The sequence below is a fragment of the Natrix helvetica genome (assembly GCF_964273705.1).
Source record: "Natrix helvetica genome assembly, chromosome: 12".
Lineage (NCBI taxonomy): Eukaryota > Metazoa > Chordata > Lepidosauria > Squamata > Natricidae > Natrix > Natrix helvetica.
The window spans coordinates 13,403,995-13,427,992 of record NC_138556.1 but is presented as its reverse complement, the minus strand read 5'-3'; the positions used below and the strand labels follow the sequence as shown (position 1 = coordinate 13,427,992).

Genomic DNA, 23,998 nt, shown 5'->3' with positions numbered 1-23,998 from the left:
AAGGTGTACAGAACGCTGTTCCCTTCCCACCAAAGGTGTTCCCTATTTTTCTACTTGCATTTTTTACGTGCTTTCAAACTAACTAATGGGTGGGGAACGGGAAGATTTATATTCCTTGCAGTCAGCCAGTCCTTAGGAAAAAAAGAAAATGAGAACATCTAGTTGCCTTTTGAAAAAGAAAAAAAAAGGCACCTATGGCAGCGATGGTGAACCTTTTGGGGCTCCCGTGCCAAAAGCAGGGGGAGCGCGAGGGGGTCATACGCAGGCATGCCATACTCATAATGCTATGTGCATGCGTGCGCGATCCCCCCCTTTGGCCGTGATAGACCCGCTTTTCGCCCTCCCCAGGCTCGAGAGGCTTACAAGGAGCTTGGGGAGGGCAAAAACAGCCTCCCCTGCCCTCCCGAGGCTCTTTGCTGTCTCCCGGACTGCACTGGGGGAGACTGAACAGCCTGCTCTTGGAAATGGAGGCTGTGGCCGATGGGCTTGGCCCTGGGCTCTTGCTCTGCCTGCCCGGGAGACGGAGCCCAGGGAGAAATATAACGGCCGTTTTGAAGGGAATGGACCCAGCACCTTCCACTTACATCCACAGCAGCTGTGCCTCACCGCCTTCAGAGGCAACAGAGGAAACTCCTCCTCTTGGTGGGGTACTGAGCTGGCCCGCGCCGGGTCCCAAGCCTCGTGATCACCCTGCCCAGACTTTGTCTCTATTGCGGCCTGTGAAGGCCCACACTTTGGCCAGCCGACGCCATGGGAGACCATGTTCCCGACCTGTGTTTTGGGGCAACCCCTGGGCATTATCCTCCGCCTCCTACAATGCTGTTGCCACCGCTGCCTCTGCCGGGCGTGTTGCCTATGTCCATGCCGCCGCCACCACAGGTCCCAGTAGTCATTCCGCCTGTTCCATCAGATGCACCAGAAGCATTTGCAATCGGTGTCTGCCCTGGCCACCTCCCCCACGGCAGCTTCTCCTTCTTCTGGCTGCTCCAGCATCCCAGTCAGAAGCATGACTGTGACAGCCGCCAGGGGCGAGAGGGCGTCAATGGCAAGGACGGACAAGGGCTTCCCTCCCTCTCCACCCAAGCGGGCTACTTGCACAGCTCCAGCCCGCTCTGATGAGGATCCGTGGCCTGGAGTGCTGCCGCTTCTAGCCGGGATATATTCTGCCAGTCCCTCAGCGGCGTCTTTATGCAGGTAGCTCACTTCCCTGCCAGCAGGTCCTCCAGCATCCCGGCTGGAAGCAGCAGCGCAACAGTCGCCGTTACCAGGGGCGAAGGGGTGGCAGTGGCGAGAAAGGGCAACCGCCGCCCCTTCGTCCCTTCCCCAACAACGGCTGTTGCGCTTACGCTTCCAGCTGGCTGCTGGTGGGGAGGCGAGCTACCCGCATAAAGACACCGCCGAGGGCCTGGCAGAATATATCCCGGCTGGAAGCAGCAGCACTCCGGACCACGGATCCTTATGTGTTTGGAACCGCAGTTTTACCTGTTGGTCAAAATAGATTAGTTGGATCAGAACATCTGCATGTGCTTGTATGAGAGGCTACTATGACTTGGAACACTAGATGGATCTGGTACTTCACAACTGTAGTTATTTACGTAATTACAGCACCTCTATGGGGATGCTTTGTGCTTTAATGCATTATGAATTACCTTGGAAGGGCAGTTTAAAAATAACGCTTAAATAATGAAACGAGTGGTCTCAAAGTGCCAAATATGAATATGCTGGTCATTATACATATCAAAGGACACTCTTTGGAATGTCAAATTGATTGTACGCATACACAATAGCCTTCAATTGCAAAATCAATGAGGACACTTGGAAGACGAGATCACTTAGTGAGTGTTATGGAATTTAAACTGGATGCTCGTCTATTTTGCTTATCGTATGAAGAGCAGTACAATGGAAGACTGGACACCCTTGTCAACTTTTTTGTTTCTTCAATACAAGGCCATCCAAGTAAAAACTATAAATCTAACTCCCAATAAACACAATAGGGCAATATTAAAAATTGGGTTCTGGAAGAGAGAAGGCCTTTATGATCACTTTAAATATTAGTAAATCAGTGGTCGAGACTTGGTTCTTAATAGTATTTTAACGTAAGAAATTAATATCCCCTAATCTTCACATTTATTCTATAGTTTGTGAAATATAGTACTCCTTACAAAAAATCTGTAATTCTTTACTACAGAATGTAACTAATCTTGCTTGCTTTAAGCAATTATACTCAAATGACATAAAATCCCCAATAAAATATTACTATATTTATACATGCTATCCATGACTTGTTGAATTAGTTTTTCTAAATGAATCTAAATGCCTGAATTAAGGCAATATATTAAATCATAAACCAGCCCATCATATTTTTGCTATGTGAATCTATTCAATGCTACTAATATAACTGACCCCCTGCTGCGCAATACAGAACGAGGGGGCAAAACTAGATTTTACACACTGTCATCACAAATTCAGAAAAAAATAAATGTCTTGAGTGTATTCTATAGAAATAAATAAGTGGAATGTAATAATTAGAGAAGGCAAGTGATTTAAAAATCAATTTCATTCAGACCTGTAAACATTTGAGAATATGGTTTTATTAAAGACAGAAAATAATGAACAATGGATCGTAGATTCTAAGGCGGGAAAGGCTTATTAATTCAAGGTTATTCTGCAGTGGCATACACTGTGTAGATCATATTTATTATAATTACTGGTAGCACTTATATTTCATCTTTTCCCTAGGAGCTCAAAATAACAGTAGCTGCAAATCAGTCCCGGAATTCTGACTTTCAGCTTGCTAATGTAACTGTTTTGAGTCCAAATGACTTTTTCATATTGCAACATTTAAACACACTATGTTCCATCCAAATGCATCAGCCTAACAATCAACTTTTCAGAAATCAGATTTAATAATTTCAAACTTCCTATAAAAGTGTCTTCTTGAAAGTTTTTATTATTTATCTCACCTTTTTTTCTGTTAAAACTTGCAAATTTATTATAGAAGGATAGCCACTAATGGGACACAACAATGTCCCAAATGGAAATTCTCTTTTTTTTAACACATTAGCATATAGTTTTAGTAATTCTCATCTGTACAGCTTTTGCTCACGTTTCAGATTTTCTCGTCATTGAAAATGTAAAGGCATTCATAAATTTCATTTCTCCCTTCTTTTATCTCTGTTATCAAAAATATTTTGGTTACACAAATAACACACAAAACAATATACTGTGCTATATTCACAATAGATTCTGGAGCATATTAGGAATTTGCACTGAATTTTTAGATATCTGTCTGGACAATGAATATTAAAATGAACATGGGTCATGTAGCACAAAATTCCTAAATTTACGATAGCTTAAACCAGAAAAAAGAAATATCAATTTTTGAATGGTTTTAACCCATCCCAAATATAGCATGGCTTGAACCAAACAATTCATGCAATACAGTATAAAATTATCAGTGAGTTGTTGTGAAGAAGCATGATTAGAACATGTAATTTAACTTACTCATGCTTCACATACCCTCTGCCAATAAAGACTGAATATTGTGTTTAATAAAGACACAACACAGTATACTGTTTCATATGTTGTTTAACCAGAATATCTTTATCTACTGATAGGACTTAAATGAAGTTCAGGTTACATTGCAAATCCCAGAAAGTCTGTATATAATCCAGTATGTCAACTCTAGGTGTTTTCCTACATCAAGTAATGGGATATGTTTTCTTACTTGAGGATCTTCATGGTAAATTAGTCATTGTTCTGTCGTTGAATTGGATGGCCTTTGGAATTTATCCAAAATGATCCATTAGTAAATACAAGATCCTCTTATGTAAAGAAATGAACACCTTTTCATCTTCAAATTGTTTCAGATTTGTCTTAAGTAGTAAGTTGCCTGAAAGAAAACAAAGACTTGTTAGCATATCATCTGATAAATATGGAACAATTTCCTAGCTTATATATAAAACAATGCACAGTATGATATAGTTATAATAGTTGTAATAATTTTGTGCTTTCAAGTCAGCATTGGCTCCTGGTGACTAGAAAACGGAAGCTAAACTGCTGAGGCTTTGTAGTTCAAGCAGACAAATATCTGCCAAAATCTCTGGACAGTGGACATTGCAATACAGTCGAAACGAAAGAACTGGAGAAAATCAGTAAATTTAAAGGCCTGCATATAGAAGTAAAATAACCACAGCAAAAGAAGGTAGTACCAAGAGAAATAGGAGCCTTGGTTGCAATTTCAAAACCACTTGAACACCAACTGCATTGACAAAATCACCATTGGTCAATTGCAAAAGGCAGCTTTATTTGGAATATTTTACATCCTGCAATGTTTAATATTAAAAAAAAAACCCCACATCTGGGTTCTTGGGAAAGACTCAATATGTGGACAAAAAAAAAGGCCAAATATGCAACCAATTGCAAAGGGCAGCTTTACTTGGAATAGTTTACATCCCGCAATGTTTAATAATTCACATCTGGATTCTTTGGAAAGAGTCGATATTTGGACAAAAAAAATCAAATCTAATCTAGACATCGGGCCAGCTATGCAATGGACCATAATACCAGGGACCTCCTTAGGGACATAAAGCAGAGCTCCAGAAGACTGGACACCTCGGTATAGGCAGTCCTCGACTTACAACAGTTCGCTTAGTGACCCTTCAAAATTGCAACAGCACTGAAAAAGTGACTGATGGCTATTTTTCACACTTAAGACCATCCCCGTGGTCATGTGATTTGCATTCAGATGCTTGACAACTGAGACACATTTATGACGGTGGAAAGATCCCGGGGTGACGTGGTCCCCCTTTGCAACCGTCTGACAAGCAAAGTCAACAGGGGCAGCCAGATTCACTTAACAACCGTGTTACTAATAATTTAACCACTGCAGTGATTCACTTAAATCACACTCTGGCAAGAAAAATCGTAAAATGGGGTGAAACTCACTTAACCAATTTCTCAACACAGCAACATTAATTTTGGGCTCAATTCTGGTCATAAGTTTGGTTTTTTTTAAATTTTATTTTAATACAAACAATCCATCTTCCATTAAACCAGGGGTGTCCAAACTTGGGAACTTTAAGACTTGTGGACTTCAACTCCCAGAATTCCCCCGTTTGGACACCCCTGCATTAAACAGTGTGTCGCCTGGGTACAAATGTCTTGCGCAATAACCATTAAAATGTACAGCCGTATTCATTATTTCTCCGCTCATGGCTTAATACTGATACACATATCTAATACAGTACACTGTTACAAATCTGGTCATAAGTTGAGGACTACCAGTATATGCACTTTCCTAGCTCCAATTTCTGATTTTTCTGCACAATCAAGATGCATTATGCTCATTTGGAAGCACCAGCCTAAAATAATGGAGATACCACAGAAAGTAAAAAAAGCTCCTGCAATTTAAGGACTTGTTTATTTATTTATTAAGGATAATTTAAGTCAGGCTTTGGGGCGGGGGGGGAGGGGGTTGCAGTCTGGAAATTAAAAATAAATAAATGCCAAAGGCAAAGCAAATTCGGACATGGTGTGTGTGTTCAGGAGTTTGAAGGGCCGTTGCAAGATTTAAATCCTGCTTTTCACCCCTTCAAACGGGGCGGTGGAGGTGTGTGCGTGTGTGTGGTATGTGTATTTGTGTGTGTGTCACACTTCTTTGCGCTCCCGAGTCAGGAAGCAGCAGCGCCACACAGACCAACTTCAGACTCTCGCGCGCCCCGCAACGCGCATGCGGCTCCCCTCCACCTTTCGAGCGGGAAAAGGGAAGCGGGGGGGGGGAAGAGAAAAAAAAGCGACGGCAGAACATGGCGTCTCTCTCTTTCGCCTCGACTCTCCCCTTTCTCCCGGGCTCCGCGCCTGCGCAGTCGGACTCTCAGGTTAGCCGTATCCCTCCGCCGAATCTTCTTCCTCCCCCCCCCTCCCCACACACAACCCCGTTTTTTCCCCCCTATCAGCGCCCGTTGAGGGAAGGGGGGGAACGAAGACGATCCGATAAACCCCCCGCGTCCCCATGAGGGGAGCAGCGCCCCGAGAGGACCGCGGCGGAGCGGCGGCTGGTTGCTGCTGTTCCTCCTCCCCTCACTGCCGCTCTTCCCCTGCGGGCCTCTCCTCCTCCTCCCTTCCTTCCTCGCCTCAGCGCTCGCGAGCGCGGCCGCCCGTGTCCCTCCGCCGCGCGCGAGCGGGGGACTTTTTCGCGGGGCTTTTCGGGCGCCCTATGAGAAGCGGCGGCGGGCTCCGGGCGGCCCTGCTCGTCGTTCGGTCGGGCGGCGGCCGGGCGCGGGCGACACGGTAAGGGGAGGCCCCTTCCCTCTTCCCTTCTCCCTTTTCCTCCACAAGCGCCCCCACCCCTCTCAGCCTCACCTCCGATGGCCGGGCCGGCCAAGCTTTTCCAGGTCAGTCTGCGCCTTTTTTGTCTAGAGGGGGCCCGTGTTACCGGATGTGGAAGTTGGTCGCTTCTTCGCTGGTAAAAAATAATTCCACTTCCCCCGGAACCCGGCGCTTACCGCGGCTCCCTCCGCTCCTTCCCAGCCAGGATTTCCTGTCGGGGGGGAAAAAGCGGGGACGGGAGAGGCCTTCCGGGGATCGGGCGCTCGGGGGGCCGCCGCTTGGAGAAGCACAGGCGGGAGCGGGGGGTGGGGGAGGAGGGGGCGACAGGCCGGGCAGGCCGCTTCTCAGGGCGGGAAGGAGCTGAGGGGGGGAAGGGGTGTCGAGGAGGAATGGGGGAGGGGCTGGCGACCCCCGTCCTGGTTTCCCCCTCCCCCCACACACAGGCGTTCACACGTGCCCTCCCTTCGACGCGGGTCGGGCCCGTGTCTCTTTCTTTCCCCCCTCCCCCCTCCTATATCATGCGCCGCCCGCCAACCCTGCGCTCCCGGGCGCCCCTTATCTCCCCCCCTTTCCCCCCCCCTTGGGTGGCGGGGAGGGGTGGATCGTCTCTTCCAAAGTTGGGTTTTAAAATCGTGGGGGGTGGGTTTAAGCGATGGGGGAGGGTACGAGGAAGGGGGTTTGGGTGGGATGGGGCTGCTGCTGCCTTTGCCCGGAACAAGCCCGGGATTGGGTCTCCTGTGATGGGAGTTGAGCAACGTCTTGATGGCCTCTGCTTGCCTCATCCCTCTTAGGGAGGGGGGGGGAGGGAGGAATGCTGGCTGCTTCCAAACTTGGTTATTAGTGCGAGCTGCAAGAACCTCTGGCCTCTTTGGGCTGTCTTTGAAATCCTCCCATTCCAGGAAGCCCAAGGAGCGGATTCCCACCAGATATACGTGTTTTGGCTGCTCTATAAATACAATCGTTCCTACCTTCCTTCCCCTCTTGTCACCCGCCTCTAACTCAGTTTCCTTATCCAGGATCTCTTCTTCTCCCTGTAATTAAGAGATCTGTTCTCTTTCCTTCCTAAAAGGGGATTTTATTTGCCTGTTGAATCGAACCCTGGCTTCTTGGTTTATGGATCATGTTGCACAGCTAAGCACATTTGCCTTTTATTTGACTTAACTTTAGACTTGTTTTAGATCTGCTCAGAGCCCCAGGAAAATAATTTTAAAGTTAAAGTGTCAGGTCTATCTATTTTTGGAACCCATACTTAATGGTAAATGCACTCCATGTTTTGAATTAAAGTGCCAGTCCCATTTATTTTACATATTCAGCATAGAGACCGTCATTTCTGGAGTTCCTAAATTTGTACCGTATGTGATACTCAGGGTTGTGCAAGTCCCATTTGAGTTTATTATTGTTGCATCAAATTGGCTTGTGTATACAGCTGAGACCTTTGATGAGTTCCTTGCTTAGATATCTGTAGCCTCATTGTTTTTAATAAAGCTATTCCTCTGATAAAAATTTGAGACTAGTTTTTCAGCCGTCAGCAAATTGAATGTAAGAGACATTTTAATTTTGATGTATAGAGGTTGGCTTTTTGAATTGTTTCTAAGAAGCTGCATATATACAATTACCTTTCTTCAGACTTCCCCCCCTTAATTCATGATTCACTCAAAGTTGATCTCATGTATTCGCTTTCAAGAGGCTGTTAAAACACTGAAATTTAGCCCATATTTATTCAAAGTAAACCCAGTTGAAATCAGTAAAATTGGCTCCTTAATATGAATGCAGACATATTGGACAAACATATTCAAACATTAACAAGTTTAAATTAGAACTGAGGAGAAATTTCCTGACAGTGAGAACAATTAATCAGTGGAACAGCTTGCCTCCAGAAGTTGTGAATGCCCCAACACTGGAAGTCTTTAAGAAGATGTTGGATAGCTATTTGTCTGAAACGGTATAGGGTTTCCTGCCTAGGCAGGGGGTTGGACTAGAAGACCTCCAAGGTCCCTTCCAACTCTACTATTGTATTGTATAAGTAAACAAGCAAACAGCTCTGGATTGATAACACTACTGTGAAAATATAATATTACTAAGATTGCTTAATAGTAATTAATATCAGTAAGTGAAATTTGAAAATGCTCTGATGAGATTTTTTCCCATTAGTTACCAATTTTGTGATGATATATTCTTGTCCATCCATTTAGTGTGTGTATTGATTTACTAAAATGCCATTCTCCCACATCTTTCCACTTAGGAGCGCAGTATGCCCCTGGGTTGTGGTTGGCTAGTCTGGTTGATTTCCCTTCCCTGACCTGGCCAGTACTTCCTCCAGCTGGTCATAAACGTTTTTTGAGATGGTCCTTAACTGGCATCCTGCCCTTTTCTTTTTCTTCTTATTTTCCCTGCATTTACTAATGGGCTGTTATTCAAAACCACTCCTTATCCTAGCCAGAAAACAGGAAAGGACAGCCAGGCACCCCTTTATTTCAAAAGGTGCAGGGTAACCATAGGAGACAGGAAAGGGGATGAGTCCAACCAAAGGAAGACTTCCTGCTCTGCAGCTCCAGAGGAAATGCTGCAGAATTGCAGCATTTTCCCCCCTGAAACGGGAGTTGAGCCAATTCCATCTCTGAAGTCTATTGGCTTCGTTTGTGAAGTCTGCCAGAATACCCAGCATGCCATGGGGACGTGCAGACATCAGTGGAGGGTATGCCTACAGAATCTACAGTAGTTTGCATTTTATTAGAACTCCCAAGACCCAAACAAGGTAGACATTTGAAATATAATGTGGTACATAATCCTTCCACATGAAAAACTTACCGCTTTTAACACTTCAATTTGAGTGCCTCCAGGCAAAAAGCTGAGGGCGTTATATAAAGTTGTATTAAGAACAATATAATATGGGATGGGAAAACTCATTGCAATTATGAAGTAGTTTAAGAGGCAGAAATCCTAGAATATCTATTCAAATATTGAAGATGCAGTAATACACCTGTACCACCGTTTTACATATTCCTGCATTAGGAGGGCCTTGGAGTTGCATTGCTCCCCACTTTCTCCAGCGTGTCGAAAAAAAATAACATCAGTTGATGTTTCAGTGAAACTAATATTACAAAATCGCTTAGCAATTAAGTTTAAAAATTATGTTGACAAATCCATAGTCAATATTGGCTTCATTCCCACGTAACTCTTTCAAAACCATGCAGATCTGAGCAAGCCATAATTCATGAACACCAGTGAATTAATGTTAGAACTACAGCCACTTATGAAATTACTTTCAAATAAGGCTTGATTATGAGCCTTGATTTGGAAGAAGCAGTCAATTTGGATTTAACAAAAAACCAAAAGTCTTCCTTTATGGTTCCTGAGTAGAAAAGTAGACTTGCAAATTTTAAAGATTTGGATAGTAAGTAGTTCATTGTTGGCTCATTTTTAAAAGTTACTAACTTAAATTTAAGATGCACTGCTGAGACACAAAACAGTAAACAGCCCACCTGTTCTATACTGATTTCTGACATGTTTCAAGTACAGTATCAAGAATAAATGGTTTCATGAATTCCAGTATTGAGATAATGAGATACAGGTATCCTTGTTTAACATCTGCTATGTACAATACCCGCCAACTAGTGGCGAATATTAGTTGTAGTTCCCATTTCTGTTCATATTCTTCCAAGATTCTCTCAAACACCAGAAAGGGCTACAAGATAAAACAAGTTAATAAATAAAAGATATATAAATACATTCTAAATCAAGCAACTATCACCAGAAAAAAATCTTTACAATTGGTTGCTATGGTGTTAATACTGCATTGCTGTAACAATTTGGCAAAGTAGCTCCGCTAAATGTCCTCTCCCGTTACTTTTTATAGCCTTAGAAAACCTAATTTTAATAAATGAGAAAATTAGCTATAAATCACTTTAGGAAGAGGAACTAGGGCGAAAGAGGATTTTGAAGCATATTAAATATTTTAATTTCTGTTTGCTCTTTGGAATTTGGCATTCCTTTGGAGGAAGAGAGATGAATATTCAAATGGCCCCTAATAAACATTTGGGAATTTCTTCACGTAAATAAGCATGCCGGTATTCCCAAGATTTTACAACTGGTACTTGACGTATTACAAACCAACGCAAATAAAAATATTTTGGATTCTTGAAAGCTGTCGGGCAATATGGATAGGATGGGATGGGATGGAATAGAATAGAATAGAATAGAATAGTTTATTGGGCAAGTGTGATTGGACACACAAAGGTTACTAATAAGCAATCCAATCAAAGGAATGACAGTATTCACCATTGTTACATGTTGCTCCTTTCCAGATATACTATTATCTAGCTATGAATTTGCAAAATGAAGCACAGTGGTTGCTGGATTTGAACTAGAGCAGAAGGCTTCTGAAGATAGAGGTATATGTGTATTAACAACAACAATCACAGTATTCAAGAACATTCTAGAGCTCTGAATCTGAATTGGAATTTCTAAATGCTTAGGCCACTAAAATTTTCACTCAGAGCTTCACTGTAGCTTGATAAAAGCTTTGAGAGTTTGGATCTGTGTGGGGGAAAAAAAGAGATTTGAGTATTGCCAGTGAACTGTAGGTGTTTAGCAGAATTTAGTAATAATGTTTTGATATTGAAGTGTGGCACTTTTCTGTGTTCACTATAGTATTTTAGACTTAGGAATGCAGAAGTTCACAGCACTTATGTAGCTGAAGCCTAAGTTTAGTGCGGCTTAGTCCTAAGTACGTTTACACTGGAATCCTAACAAGTAAGCTGGTTTTGCATTTTCCCCATGTGTTCTTGTAAATAGTACTTGTTGCTGGAAGTGCACACATGGAACACTCAGTTTAAGTGATTTTGCTCTCAGAAAGTCAATTTCTCGTTGAGTAGATGGCAACTCAACGTTCCATTGGACATGCAGAAATCTTCAAGTTGCCAAGGTTGAGAAACACTCTTCTAGAAGGATGGTAGTATTTGCTTCTTTCATAAATGATCTACATTTAACAATTGTTTTAAATGTCAAATATTTTTTAGATGTCCTTGGTAGATTTGGGAAAGAAGCTTTTAGAAGCTGCTCGAGCCGGCCAAGACGATGAAGTTCGCATTTTGATGGCCAATGGAGCACCTTTTACTACAGATTGGGTAAAAACACCATTAAAGAACAAAACCAAAATCACATGTTTGGTGGTTTGTGTTTGCTGTGTTCATTTTATAGGAGCTTTTCACATCGCTGCCAAGGAAACTACACAGACGTAAGCATGTTGTCCTAAGGAGGCATGTGTGATTCAAGGGAATTTTCATCTTTTTGAATAACATGATCATGGAGAACAAAATGCAGCCAGATTATCTTGGGTTAAATAAGTGCTGCTTGCTTTCATTAATTGTTCATCCAGATGAAGTTGATGCCCAATAGGTTTATTCAGTGTTAAAAAAATTGATGACATTTCACTTTTCAGTTGATCGGGGTTTTTTCTTAGATTGGTCATGTATGGAAATATTGGTCATGGACTGTGATAAGAAGGCAGATTTACTGTTCATGAACAAAGTTGCTGGAACATACTATCCAATTGCCCTCATTAGTTACTAAGAAAAAGCTTAGTAGTAAATAGGAACTTCTGGCATATTCTTTCCAAACTTCAAACCTTGGTTTAGAACGGAGATTTGAGTGTCCAGCCTTTTGGGCTGGGGATAGCTACTCATAAGTACTCAATAAGTACTTTTTCTGCTTCTATTTCCTATTTTGGGGGATCAAATCCAATAGGAACCCCCCCCCCCCCCCCAAGAACAATATGTAGGATGCAGCAGCTCATCACGATTTTTCAAAATGTTGCTTTCTGGTTTTGATGAGCATGAAAAAATTGCTGGGCTAGAATGTCAGATCATTATCATCACTTTTAACCCTGAAATCATGGTGATTGTATTGCTTGCCTGATGACTGCAATACTGTGTTTAATTAAAAGAAAATGCAACTTTCCTTTAGAACTGGATATTTTGTGAGATTGGGCAAAACACTATTGTAAAGAAGAGTTAGCGGTTCCTTTCTAATTTAGGATGAAAGGAAAGATTATAGGAAAGGATTATAGGATTATGTAGAGCAAAGATTAGTGACTTCAAAGCAAAAAGTTAGGAAAATAATAAAGATTAAAAACAGCCCAATACGCCAGAATTTCCATAATTTTTTTTTAAAAAATAATGGTACCCAGAAATGAATGTGATATTTTTAGTGTTGTTAAATAAGAGGGTAATTATGTGCCAATATCCTATTTTACATCTCCCGCTGCAGCTGGGAACATCTCCACTTCATCTAGCAGCACAGTATGGCCACTATTCAACTACAGAAGTGTTACTACGAGCAGGAGTAAGTCGAGATGCAAGGACCAAAGTGGATCGGACACCACTTCACATGGCAGCTTCAGAAGGCCATGCAAGCATTGTAGAAGTTTTGCTTAAGGTAAAAAGAAAAAAGTTCTCCATTTATTATTACCTATACCAGAGTTGAAATAGGACATACATTGGTATCTGATACTCATTGTTAATTGGTTCTGGAAGGCACAATGAGTACCAAACAAATTTTTCCCATAAAGAATAATGCAGTGAATCACAAGGCAGCTGACACCGACAGGTTCTAGTTTGGGCAGTGAATACCAGGGCAACATTTTTATGTCAAAATGTGTTGAGTATCGAATTTGATGAGTTTCAAAGAAATTGAGTACCAAGGTACCACTGTAATTGCTAATAGACTGAAGACTCTTTTTTTTCTGCAGTATCTAGAGGAGTTTTTCAGAACATTTTCAGGCACCAAAAAAGCACATGGGAAGATTTTTTTAAAAAACAATCAACGCACATGGAAATTTACTGGACTTGCTCCAGACCTTCTCTACAAATGAAGGATGTAGGAGAATCAGTAGCACCATTTTGTGCATGTACAAAGTGGTTACCATTTGTAGGTAGACTGCCTAAAATCGCGCCATAGGAACAATATGATTTAAATCCTGTATGGCCTATTTAAAACACTATTACATTAAAAGCTATGATCGATGATACATTCATTAAAATTTGGCAGTATGTTCAAATAATTTTTCCATAACGGGGGGAAAAAAGATAAAGAATATTATCTAAGAAATTTCCCTTAGTTAATGGTTTTACAATTGCCCTTTCGAACCCAAATAATTTTTCACGAAACTGCCCACCAATTTCGCGCTCTGAAAATTCTACAGCAGCGGTCCAAAATTCTTTTTAAAAATTACTTGCACTGGAAATTATAGACTTTCCTTTATGTTATCAGACTAATAATAGCACATGATGTCTTATCAGCATTATTTTTAGATGAAGAGATTTATTTTTGAAGGGAAAAAATGACTGAAGCCATACTGAGAGGCGCACAAGTCATCGCACACCAGATTTTATCTTCTGTCATTTACTTTCTAAGATTAGCCGTTTAAAAAAATATGTCTGCCCAACAATTCGAGGCAACAATGGATTGATTAATTAATTACATTAATTATCAGCAGTATGTTAACTTGAAGTCATGCTTACTCTAAAATTTGACTGCCTCTTTCCATTTTGAATGAAGTTTAATTGAATATGTTTTGTAGCATGGTGCAGATGTAAATGCAAAGGACATGCTGAAAATGACTGCTTTGCATTGGGCCACGGAGCACAATCATCAGGAAGTAGTGGAACTCTTAATAAAGTACGGAGCAGATGTCCATACCCAAAGTAAATTTTGCAAGACTGCGCTAGACATTGCCATAGACAATGGATTTGAAGACTTGGCAGAAATTCTACAGGTAACTCAAAACTCACTATTTGTTAGGCTTTTCCAGAATCTTGTAGCTTAAACTCTAGGCCCAGAGTTCCCCAATGTTTCCAGCTTTGCGGATCGGCAGGGTGGGGATGATATGATGGTTCGTGCAAGCGGCCAACAAGTGCCCATCCAGCTTCATTTGGGTGAGTGGCCTGCAGGCCTGCCATTCATGCAAATGGAGCATGTGTGCATGTGCTCACCCACTACTCGTACGAGTGAGTACACGTGGTGCACTCTTGCTGGCTTTTTCCATGGCCCAATTGCATGGTTGGGGACCCCGGCTCTAGGCTGTTGTGTTATATATACAATTGATTCCCTGGCCCTCAATCCTTGTTTCTTTATCATCATGCTCTATTCCATGCATTTATTCTGAATACTTGTCTACAAGATATTTTTCCATATTGAATATATATTAGCGAATAACAATACACTACGCATGAGCTATAGGTTATATTAAGCTGTTGACTGCTATTCTGTCTGAGATTTAATGTGTAATTTATGAACATCTGCTATGTACCATATTCATCTTAAAATTCATTCCCCTTCCCTGACCCTACAATAAGTGTAAAAATAAAGCACTGTTGTTGTTGTTTCCGGTCACAGATTGCAATGCAGAACCAAATCAACACGAATCCTGAAAGCCCCGATACAGTGACGATTCACGCAGCAACGCCACAGTTCATCATTGGACCTGGCGGAGTTGTGAATCTAACAGGTGGAGTATTCTCTGCAGCTGGTCTCGCGTACGATAGATATTCATACGTCATATGATTGTGTCCAGTTACCTGGTAGCTCCTTGTACTCCTAGATTGTGCTAAAACCGTATCAGATAACGTTCCTTCTTTTGCTTCTGTTGTCATCTCCTGGATTGTTCACGTCAGCTCAAACAGCATGGGATGCTTTTAACATTGTCTAAAGTTTGGCTTTGAGCCCACATTTGGATGTCAAAGCACTCTCTCTATTTGTTTGTGTGGAATTCTGCTGGTGCCACTCCGTTTATTTCACTTCAGTCTACTTTTGCCTCTGGAAGAGGAATAAATCTCTGCTTGCTACTGAACTGAATGGGGTCTGTTTGATTGAGAATTCAAGGCTTATTTCATTCTGAGGGGGGAAAATGATTTCAAATGAAATGGGCGAGGAGAATTATGTGACGTTCTGACATGATTTTATGGATTGTGTGTTTATAGATGAGAGTGGAATGTCTGCTGTCCAGTTTGGCAATTCCTCAACTTCAGTTCTGGCAACTCTGGCTGCCTTAGCAGAAGCCTCAGCTCCACTGTCCAACTCATCAGAAACGCCAGGTGAGGAAAAATAACATTGTTCCAAAAATAGGATCCATAGTTTTTTTTTTAAAAAAAAGGTTTAGTTTTCAGCATTGCTGTAATACCATATTTCATTGTATATTTGTTTTTTTAAGTTTGGTGTGTGTACTTTTTTTCTCTTGTGGCATACTTACAATAAAAACAGACTTAAGTAATCAAATTTCTTTAACCCAAGAACAAAAAGAATAAAACTAAATGGAAAAGAAGGTGTTTTTTATTTCCGTGAAAAAAAATATCAGTGGATTATGAGTCAAGTTCATTGTAAGACAAATAAGCCTTGTGACTTCTGAATTTGCTTCTTTAGCCAGAGTTGCCTTCTTCTGCAGTCTAATCCGTAGAAGGGAGATCAGACTTCTACATAGAGCAGGAAAGCCAACTACCTTGGCTTGGATCCCTAGCTTCTATATTTCCTCTCTCTCTCTCTCTCTCTCTCTCTCTCTCTCTCTCTCTCTCTCTCTCTCTATCTATCTATCTATCTATCTATCTATCTATCTATCTATCTATCATCTATCATCTATCTATCTATCTATACTGCTGTGTTTGTGTGTGTGTATGTTCCAGCATAACTCTGGAACGACTCGAGCAATTTCAACCAAACTTGGTACACAGATGACTTACTCTCTGGAAACAAATATTGTGGGGGTAAGACACCCCTAAAACCCCTTGGGGTGTGTGTTCTGTTAAGATGCAGCCTGTTGTGCCTTAAAATGGCTTCTAGTGTACTGCCATAAAATGGCTTCTACTGTGCAGCGCAGTGGAGTTGCCATGGTAACAGCTTCACAGTACTCCACAAGGGGGCTCCCTCTGGTAAGGGGGAAAACCCAGCATTAGAAATTACATTTGGTCCGGACATTTTCCTCCTATAAATAAATACCCGGTGAACGCCAGGTTATCGACTAGTATGCTATAAAGAAATATATCAATTGACTGTACTCTCTTTCTCTGGAAGCTTTGGGAGATGGGCAAAGCATTGACAGTAAATATTTAGTACCAAATGGTTTTTGTTTTGTTTTGAAAAGAAGATCTATCATTTGAATTTGACCCCTTGGGCTTAAAAAGGAGAAAACCTGAATCATGTTTTGCCTGCCAATTTTTGCGACATATTGATTGCGGCATTTATGGAGATTGTTTCATTTGTGTAAAGATCAGATTTTCCTCCTGAAAATATTCCTGACTTTAATTTATTGAAAGCTTTTGCATTGCCTGCTCCTGAGTGGCTGACATAAGGTCAATAAATAAAGGACAGTCCCTGCCTGCAGGCTTAGAAAAACAAACCCATATAAAAAACGATGGGCTAAAATGGAAATACTCCAGGGAGGTAAAAGAACTGATTCTTCAACACAGCCTGTTGTGTTTCCTGCATGTCCCTTTTTTGCACTCTGATGGAGAAACTGCTGCCAGGTGACTGTTGAGTAAGGGAGAAGGCAGACAGAGCTAATGAACAATCCTGCAAACCCATAATTCCCTCTAGTAAATCAACTGGGAATACATCTTTATGATTATTTACTTTCTACATTTTGGTAGAAGGGACTAATTGGCTCTGTTGGCCATGTTAACATAAAGGAGTAAAGATGAATCTCAGAGGTTCTGGGAGCCAGCCATAGCAAGCACACTTCTATGTCTCTCTGTTATGGCATAACTTTGTTTTTTATAAAATCCCGAGTTTTACCGTTATTCTTTCAATAATAGCAGAAATAAGCTGCAAGCAAGAATTGCAGACCACGATTGAGTAATAACATCACTGTAAATAAGGAAGCAATCATAACAAAGATGAAAGCGCCCACATTTTATGTGATGTCTGACATTTCTGTCATAAATCATATGCCATAGCTTTTGAAAGAAAGCTTTTTTAATTGTCCTTCCGATTGTTAAGAAACTTCAAAGGCTTGCTCTTAATATACTGTAGCATGCATGTAGATGTAGCTCTTGAAATTGATATTGGTAGTGATATACTTTACATTTTAGGTTCCTTGCGTTGAAACCTAAGAGAAGCAGCAAAAATGAACTGAACAAATTAGAATATAAATTCCCAGAGCCTAGGGGAAAATTCATAATGATTGTTAACATTGGTATCTGAAAGTCAATTAACGCCATTTGCTTTTCTGTTAAAACTCTTTATGAATTTGTGCACCTTGTATTTTATTTGTAAAGTTGTTGGATTAAAGGAATTTAATTTCTCGAACTTCTAGGCACCCCATTTCCAATATTTGGAATAGGCCAAGTGCTTATTTGGGGGGTAAAAAGAAAATAAGACCCTGTCTTATTTTTTGGGGAAACATGGTGGTGGGGTTGAATAGGCTCAGTTGCATAGAAGATGGACTGGCTTTCTATGTGCTGATGGGGGAAAATGGAATAGAATGGAGTATCTTATAAAATATACCTATGCCGACTCTATTGGAATAGTGAACAAAAATAGTCCATACTGCTACATTTTCATGAGGTCCTAGTGCTTGCTTATGTATGTTTCATTTATTCGTTTGTTTGAAAGTTGTGGCTACAGAAGAAGTGGTGACCGCCGAATCTGTGGATGGTGCAATTCAACAAGTAGTTAGTTCCGGAGGTCAGCAGGTTATCACCATAGTAACAGACGGGATACAGCTGGGAAATCTTCATTCCATTCCCACCAGCGGAATGGGTCAACCTATTATAGTGACCATGCCAGATGGGCAACAAGGTAAGTAGAAACCAGGAATACAACTTTTAAGTCCTCTCCCCTCCCCCCCCAGCGAAAAACATACATTGAAATGTAATTATTTTATAGCCCGCCTTTATTATATTTATAGACAACTCAAGGTGGCTAACGTATCTAATATTCCTTCCTCGTTCTGTTTTGTTGGTTAAGTTAAACTTAATATTCATGAAAGCCCTCTGAAGAAAACAGATATTGAAGAATAGGATTGGGTGGAAGGTTAAAGCACTCTACGTCATAGTCGATTTACAGAATGGGGGGAAAGAGCTCCACATTTTACAATCTCATTTCTGTCCATGGAATCATGACATAACAAAACTAGTTATAAGGGCTATGCACAGCTTAACCATTATTCCGAAGAGTTGCTTCGGGGTCTCCTGACTCATATCCCCTCTCTGTTGTTCATTAAAGCAGCCAGGTCTTTTAATGGTTTTGTTCTACCTTTATTTAAAAAAAAAAACTCCAAGTAGAAAGTATATCTAATGCTCCTTCCTCCTTCTGAGAGACAGTGACTGGCCCCAGATCCCCCCACCTGGAGCCTGTAAAAAAAGATGCGGCTGCTTTAATGAACTAACTTAATACAATGCAGGTGTGTTGTTAAGGAAACACTTAAAAATGACAAAGAATGCTTGAAGTTGTCTTTAGCAAGAGAGTTAGGCTAGATGACAAGCTCTCTCCCAACTCATATATTCAATAAACAATATGTAATTACCTATCCCCTTCTATCCCAGCATCCAAATGCAGCCATTGTTAACTAATATAGTTTTTGATCCAAACTTACTTCCATTCCAGTACTTACAGTACCAGCCACAGACATTGCAGAGGAAACAGTAATCAGCGAAGAGCCCCCAATGAAAAGACCATGTATTGAGATCATTGAAAATCGGGTGGAATCAGCAGAAATTGAAGTAAGGAATCTGTTAGCTGAGATGTTTTATTCTGATTTCCTACACTGAATTTTTCTTCTTGTCTTGTTTTATAATTACTGCATCTTACATTTCTTTTTGAGGGACGCGGTGGCTCAATGGCTAAGAAGCTGAGCTTGTCGATCAGAAAGGTCGGCAGTTCAGCGGTTTGAATCCCTAGTGCCGCGTAATGGAGTGAGCTCCTGTAACTTGCCCCAGCTTCTGCCAACCTAGCAGTTCGAAAGCACGTAAAAATGCAAGTAGAAAAATAGGAACCACCTGTGGTGGGAAGGTAACAGCATTCCATGTGCCTTCGGCATTTAGTCATACTGGCCACATGACCATGGAGACGTCTTTGGACAGTGCTGGCTCTTCAGCTTTGAAACGGAGATGAGCACCGCCCCCTAGAGTCGGGAACAACTGGCACATATGTGCGAGGGGAACCTTTACCTTAGAGAGAAGGGGAAGGGAGAGAGATTGAGTTTTTGCCTCCCCATTTCATTGCAGTAAAGCCATGGGCAATTCTTTTAGTGCTACCTGGTGATTACAATGGAAGGACTGACATTCATTGGTTAGTGAAAGCACAGAGGTTTTTTTGTTTTTGTTTTTAAAAAAAAGGCTTTTCTGTGTAAAGGTCAGAACAAAGTGATTGCTGAGATAATTATTTTAATAAAGCAGGTATGCTGCTTTTTACATCAGTCTGTTTAAAATGGTTCAGAAGAGCCCCCTCTGAAAAGCAAGCCCCAATAACTTGCTTTGAACTCAATTTGTTTTTCTTTTTTAAACTACAGAGTTGTTCTGCTTCATCAAATAAAAACACTAGATGGTTTTCCTTTCTTTTTTTTAAAAAAAAGATCCAAGTTCCAGCAGCATCATTTGAAAATAATGTGTAGTCCCACAACCATGATATAGTCTATGAGTAATTTCTCTTTTCTCAGATATTTTACTGATATATCTTATTCCAAGAACCATGATTCATTTTTAGGCTTGACTCTCCATCCACTCTCCATTCACTCTTCATTCTCCATTTCTTAAAAACTGCATATTTCTTTGCAATTCTCCAGATGGATTCTATATCTCAGCCTCAAAATAATATATATGTAATTATGCTTTCCCAGAATATAACTGCTTTTGAACCACTTAAACTTAATGCGTTTCAACGAAGTGGTACCCGGTTTCAATGAAGACGCTGTTTTTGTACAGAGCAATTTTTTAAAAAACTTTGTTTCTAAGTCACAACTCAAAGAGCTGCTGAATAAAATAGAATAGAATAGAATTATTTATTGGCCAAGTGTGATTGGACACACAGGGAATGTGTCTTTGGTGCATGTGCTCTCAGTGTACATAAAGAAAAATAAAATAGAATACTTTCATCAAGAATCATAAGATACAACACTTAGTGATAGTCATAGGTTACTAATAAGCCATCAAATCATACTAGAAAACAAATAAAACAATATAAAATTTAAAGATACAGGCAACATGGTTATAGTCATAAGTGGGAAGAGATAGATACTAGGAAGGAAGAGAAGAATAATAGTGATACCGTCTTAGTAAGTAATATGACAGTATTGTGGGAATTAGTTGTTTAGCAGAGTGATGGCATTCAGGGAAAAAAAAACCTTTCCTGTTTCTAGTTGCTCTGGTGTGCAATGTGCTCCGTTCCAAAATTCTTGCACCAAATTTGAAATGAAAAATGATAAAAACGGTCCATTCCCTTTGAGGGGACTTCCTTTAACACAATGTTTTTTGTTCGGCTTTCCTAGGAAAGAGAAACGTTACAAAAACAGATGGACGAGGCGAACCGGGAAGCTCAGAAGTATCGTCAGCAACTTTTGAAGAAAGAGCAAGAAGCAGAAGCTTGCAGGCAGAAGCTGGAGGCGATGTCCCGTCTCCAGACGAGCAAAGAAGCTGTTTGAGTGGATGAAGTGAGCATTCTATTCTATACGGGATAAGACAACCGCAGTACAATCTGTCTCTGCATAACGCATATTGTAGGTGCAGAACTGAGATTCTTTGTCAAAGAAGATGCTACTGGACTTAAGCCATGAGCTCTGGTGAATTTTCTTGTACCATAAAAAAAACAAAACAAAAAAAACCAACCTCAGAATTTAGACATTTTTTGTGCAAAATATTTAAAAAAAAGAAAAGAAAAAGAAATACTGTAAATAGTTTTTTTTTTTTACAGTTCCGAAATTAGTTGTTTAATCTTTTTTGGAAGGGATCCACCAACCTGCAATGCCAATGTTTTTGTGACTTTTTTTTTAAATTTTTATTTTACGATGAATCTTCTGAGATACAGAACAGTTTTAAGGAGGATAGCTGTTGATTTAAACTGTGCTGTGTTAAATGAATTATGTGACAGAACCGAGCTTGAAAGAAACGAATTAGACCTCTTGACTAAAATTCATTTCCTGATTATTGTTATTATCCTTTGTACAGCTTTAAGGAGTTGGCCAAGGCCTCCGAACAATGCCCCTCCCCTTTTTTTAGGGAAGAAAAAGTGTAATTTTTTATATTTAATTCCTGATATATTCAAGTAGATTGACATGTATATGAAGCTGATATTTTTAAAAATTTTCAGTTTGTACATATGCTGCATGTTTTTTTATGATTTCTATATACATCTTCCATAAGTATTTTTCAGGAAAGAGGATGAAAAATTATGATTAAAAACAAAACAAAAAACCTCTAGGCTGGGAGAGGGTAACTTTGGCAACTTTACGACCTGTGGACTTCAACTCCCAGAATTCCTGAGCCAGGCTCAGGAATTCTGGGAGTTGAAGTCCACAGGTCGTAGAGTTGCCCAGCCCTGCTGTAGGTCATGGGGGTAGGGGGTGGATGAAGAAGCCGGTGAATAACTGTGGGTCAGCTGTTTTTCTTTTATATTGGTAGCCCTATTTCTTAGAGGGATGTAACTTGGGAGAAGAAAAAGAAAACAAAAACCAGTATTTATGTAATATATTAGCTATATGAAAATATTACCCTTAGCGCAGCCAATCATATTTTCAGGGTGTAATGGGATAATTCTGCAGATGGAGAACAAATTTCAAGTCCTTTCCCCCCCAAACTCTTAAGCTTAACCTCTCTCCCTACTATGCTGCCACCTGCTGGACAGGATGTTAAGATTCACATCACAGCAACCCTTTGTCTCCACCCCCCCCTCCACCCCCAACCCCCCCCCCCCCCAAATGCAAATGCGGGATAAGGATCATAGACTGATATCTGGAATTGGATATCCAGGCTGTCCTCCCAAGAAATCTGTCGGTAAATGGCACACAAGCGTGTCCATCTCTCACAATTCCTTTAATCTGACTGGCCAACTGACAGCAGGTACCGATGACGAAACCTCTTAAAACAGTCCACAACACACGCCCCACAAAGGTTTTATCACCTGCTAGAGATTGTCAAAATAAAAAAAAGGGGGGGGGAGTGGAAGGAAGTAATTTGAAGAAATGGCATCTCACCACACTTCTCCAAGGGGACATCCCTCAAGCGTTGAAGGTCATGAGATTGGAGAAGAGGAAGTTGGGCAACCAGTGACTTCCTCACCCTCCTCCTATTTTCCATGATTGTGACTGTTGTATACCGATAGCCTAAAACGCTAGAAAGTTCGGCACAGTTATTGGGGTCATCTCTTCCACAACGTTCCTACCAGGGCTGCAAAACGAACAGGGGTCATAGAAGAGTCTGAAGTCCTTGCATGCGTTTTATCTAGGAGCTACCTAAAGCGACATCCACATTCTCTCTGCTCAGCCACCGTCCTTGTGACTTTTTGCTCTCCCTTCTTCCAACAAAGCTTACCGAAGAAATGCTCCTTCTTCACATTGGTGCCCATCGTCTCAGTCGTAACAGTACCACTAATACACACCGGTGTACGTAATTTTCACCCTTTTTTTATCCGCCCAACAACATTTTAAGATGGTCCTAAATCATGACTGACCTCTAAGGGGCAGCTTTGTGTGGCTGGTTGGGTGATTGCCTTCTGTTATTTTGGACAGCTCTGATGATGTTTTAATTTGCGTGGTCTTCACGGGGAGACAATTCTTAGCATTTCCGGGTGAATGGCGTTTTAAATTTCTCAGTTTTTACCTGTCTTTTCTCTCTTCTCCCACGCCATCCAGGTTATTGGTACTCAGCAGCCACATTTGCTAACCAGTATGATCAGCGGTTATTGATGTAGAGTTTGAAGTCTGCCATGGTTGAGCTATATTAAATTGTGAAGGAGTGGTTTAGGCCTTCAAGGTATTGTGGGGATAATATACCAAGGTATAGGAGGGCAACCCCAAGTACCGTTACATGTGGAAAAAAAACCACAAAAGAAATAAGGATGTTTTTAGACCTGAAACCTGTAATATATCCTCAAAAAATAGTGCCCTACTGGACTTCAGCCCAGAACAAATGTTATGAAACCTACTAAAGGTTTTGCAGCTGAGTCCTACTCTGCAGATGGAAAGGAATGAAAAGTAGATCTAATTGTAGATGGGATTTGAATACAAAGAAAAAGAGATGGCTCTCCCTTCCCCCTAACCTTGTCTTGTGTGAGCTTTGTACTTGCACTCGGGCAAACATAAGGAAATATTTATAAACATTTATTTCCTTATCAGTCACAATTGATGTGGTTGGGTCTACATCATTGCATTTCCTGTTGCAAGTGTTGACCTGTAGAGACCCAGGAATATCCAGACATTGGTTGGCTTTCAGATAATTCACAAACCATACTGCCTTAAAGATTTACCAAGTGCTACAAACGCTTTACTCTTTGTTCAGACTACTGTGCAGCTCCCTTTCTTTCCACGTATACCTTGTATTTTGATTTGTGCTTTGCTTTGTTTATCTTTCAGTGCTTTTATGAAACGTATAACTTTATAAATCACCTAGATTACCTATACAGAAGAATTGCCCTTAAAACTTGTCTTTGGCCTACCTTTTTCTATTTACAATTAAATATCTTTTCCACA

General features: G+C 40.9%; 2 protein-coding genes across 6 annotated transcripts in view; one reads left to right on the top strand and one right to left on the bottom strand.

The window, feature by feature from the left end:
• The window catches only part of USP8 (ubiquitin specific peptidase 8), a 33,779-nt gene extending 27,174 nt beyond the window's left edge, over positions 1 to 6,605 (bottom strand). The window contains exons 1-2 of the mRNA XM_081964848.1: positions 6,364 to 6,605; positions 3,728 to 3,892 (exon numbers count right to left, since the gene is read on the bottom strand). The gene's annotated coding sequence lies outside the window, so the exon portion shown is untranslated. The remainder of the gene's footprint in view (positions 1 to 3,727; positions 3,893 to 6,363) is intronic.
• Positions 5,782 to 23,998, top strand: GABPB1 (GA binding protein transcription factor subunit beta 1). 5 transcript variants are annotated; one of them, XM_081964849.1, is made up of 9 exons: positions 5,782 to 5,879; positions 11,349 to 11,456; positions 12,598 to 12,765; positions 13,910 to 14,104; positions 14,725 to 14,836; positions 15,309 to 15,422; positions 17,932 to 18,117; positions 18,925 to 19,040; positions 20,804 to 23,998. In XM_081964849.1, exons 1-9 carry the CDS (start codon positions 5,808 to 5,810, stop codon positions 20,954 to 20,956), a joined length of 1,224 nt encoding a protein of 407 aa, XP_081820975.1. In that variant the 5' UTR covers positions 5,782 to 5,807; the 3' UTR covers positions 20,957 to 23,998. The 5 variants fall into 5 exon arrangements, with proteins under 5 accessions (XP_081820975.1, XP_081820978.1, XP_081820976.1 ...); XM_081964852.1 differs by lacking the exon at positions 5,782 to 5,879 and adding an exon at positions 6,130 to 6,291; XM_081964850.1 differs by lacking the exon at positions 5,782 to 5,879 and adding an exon at positions 6,130 to 6,395.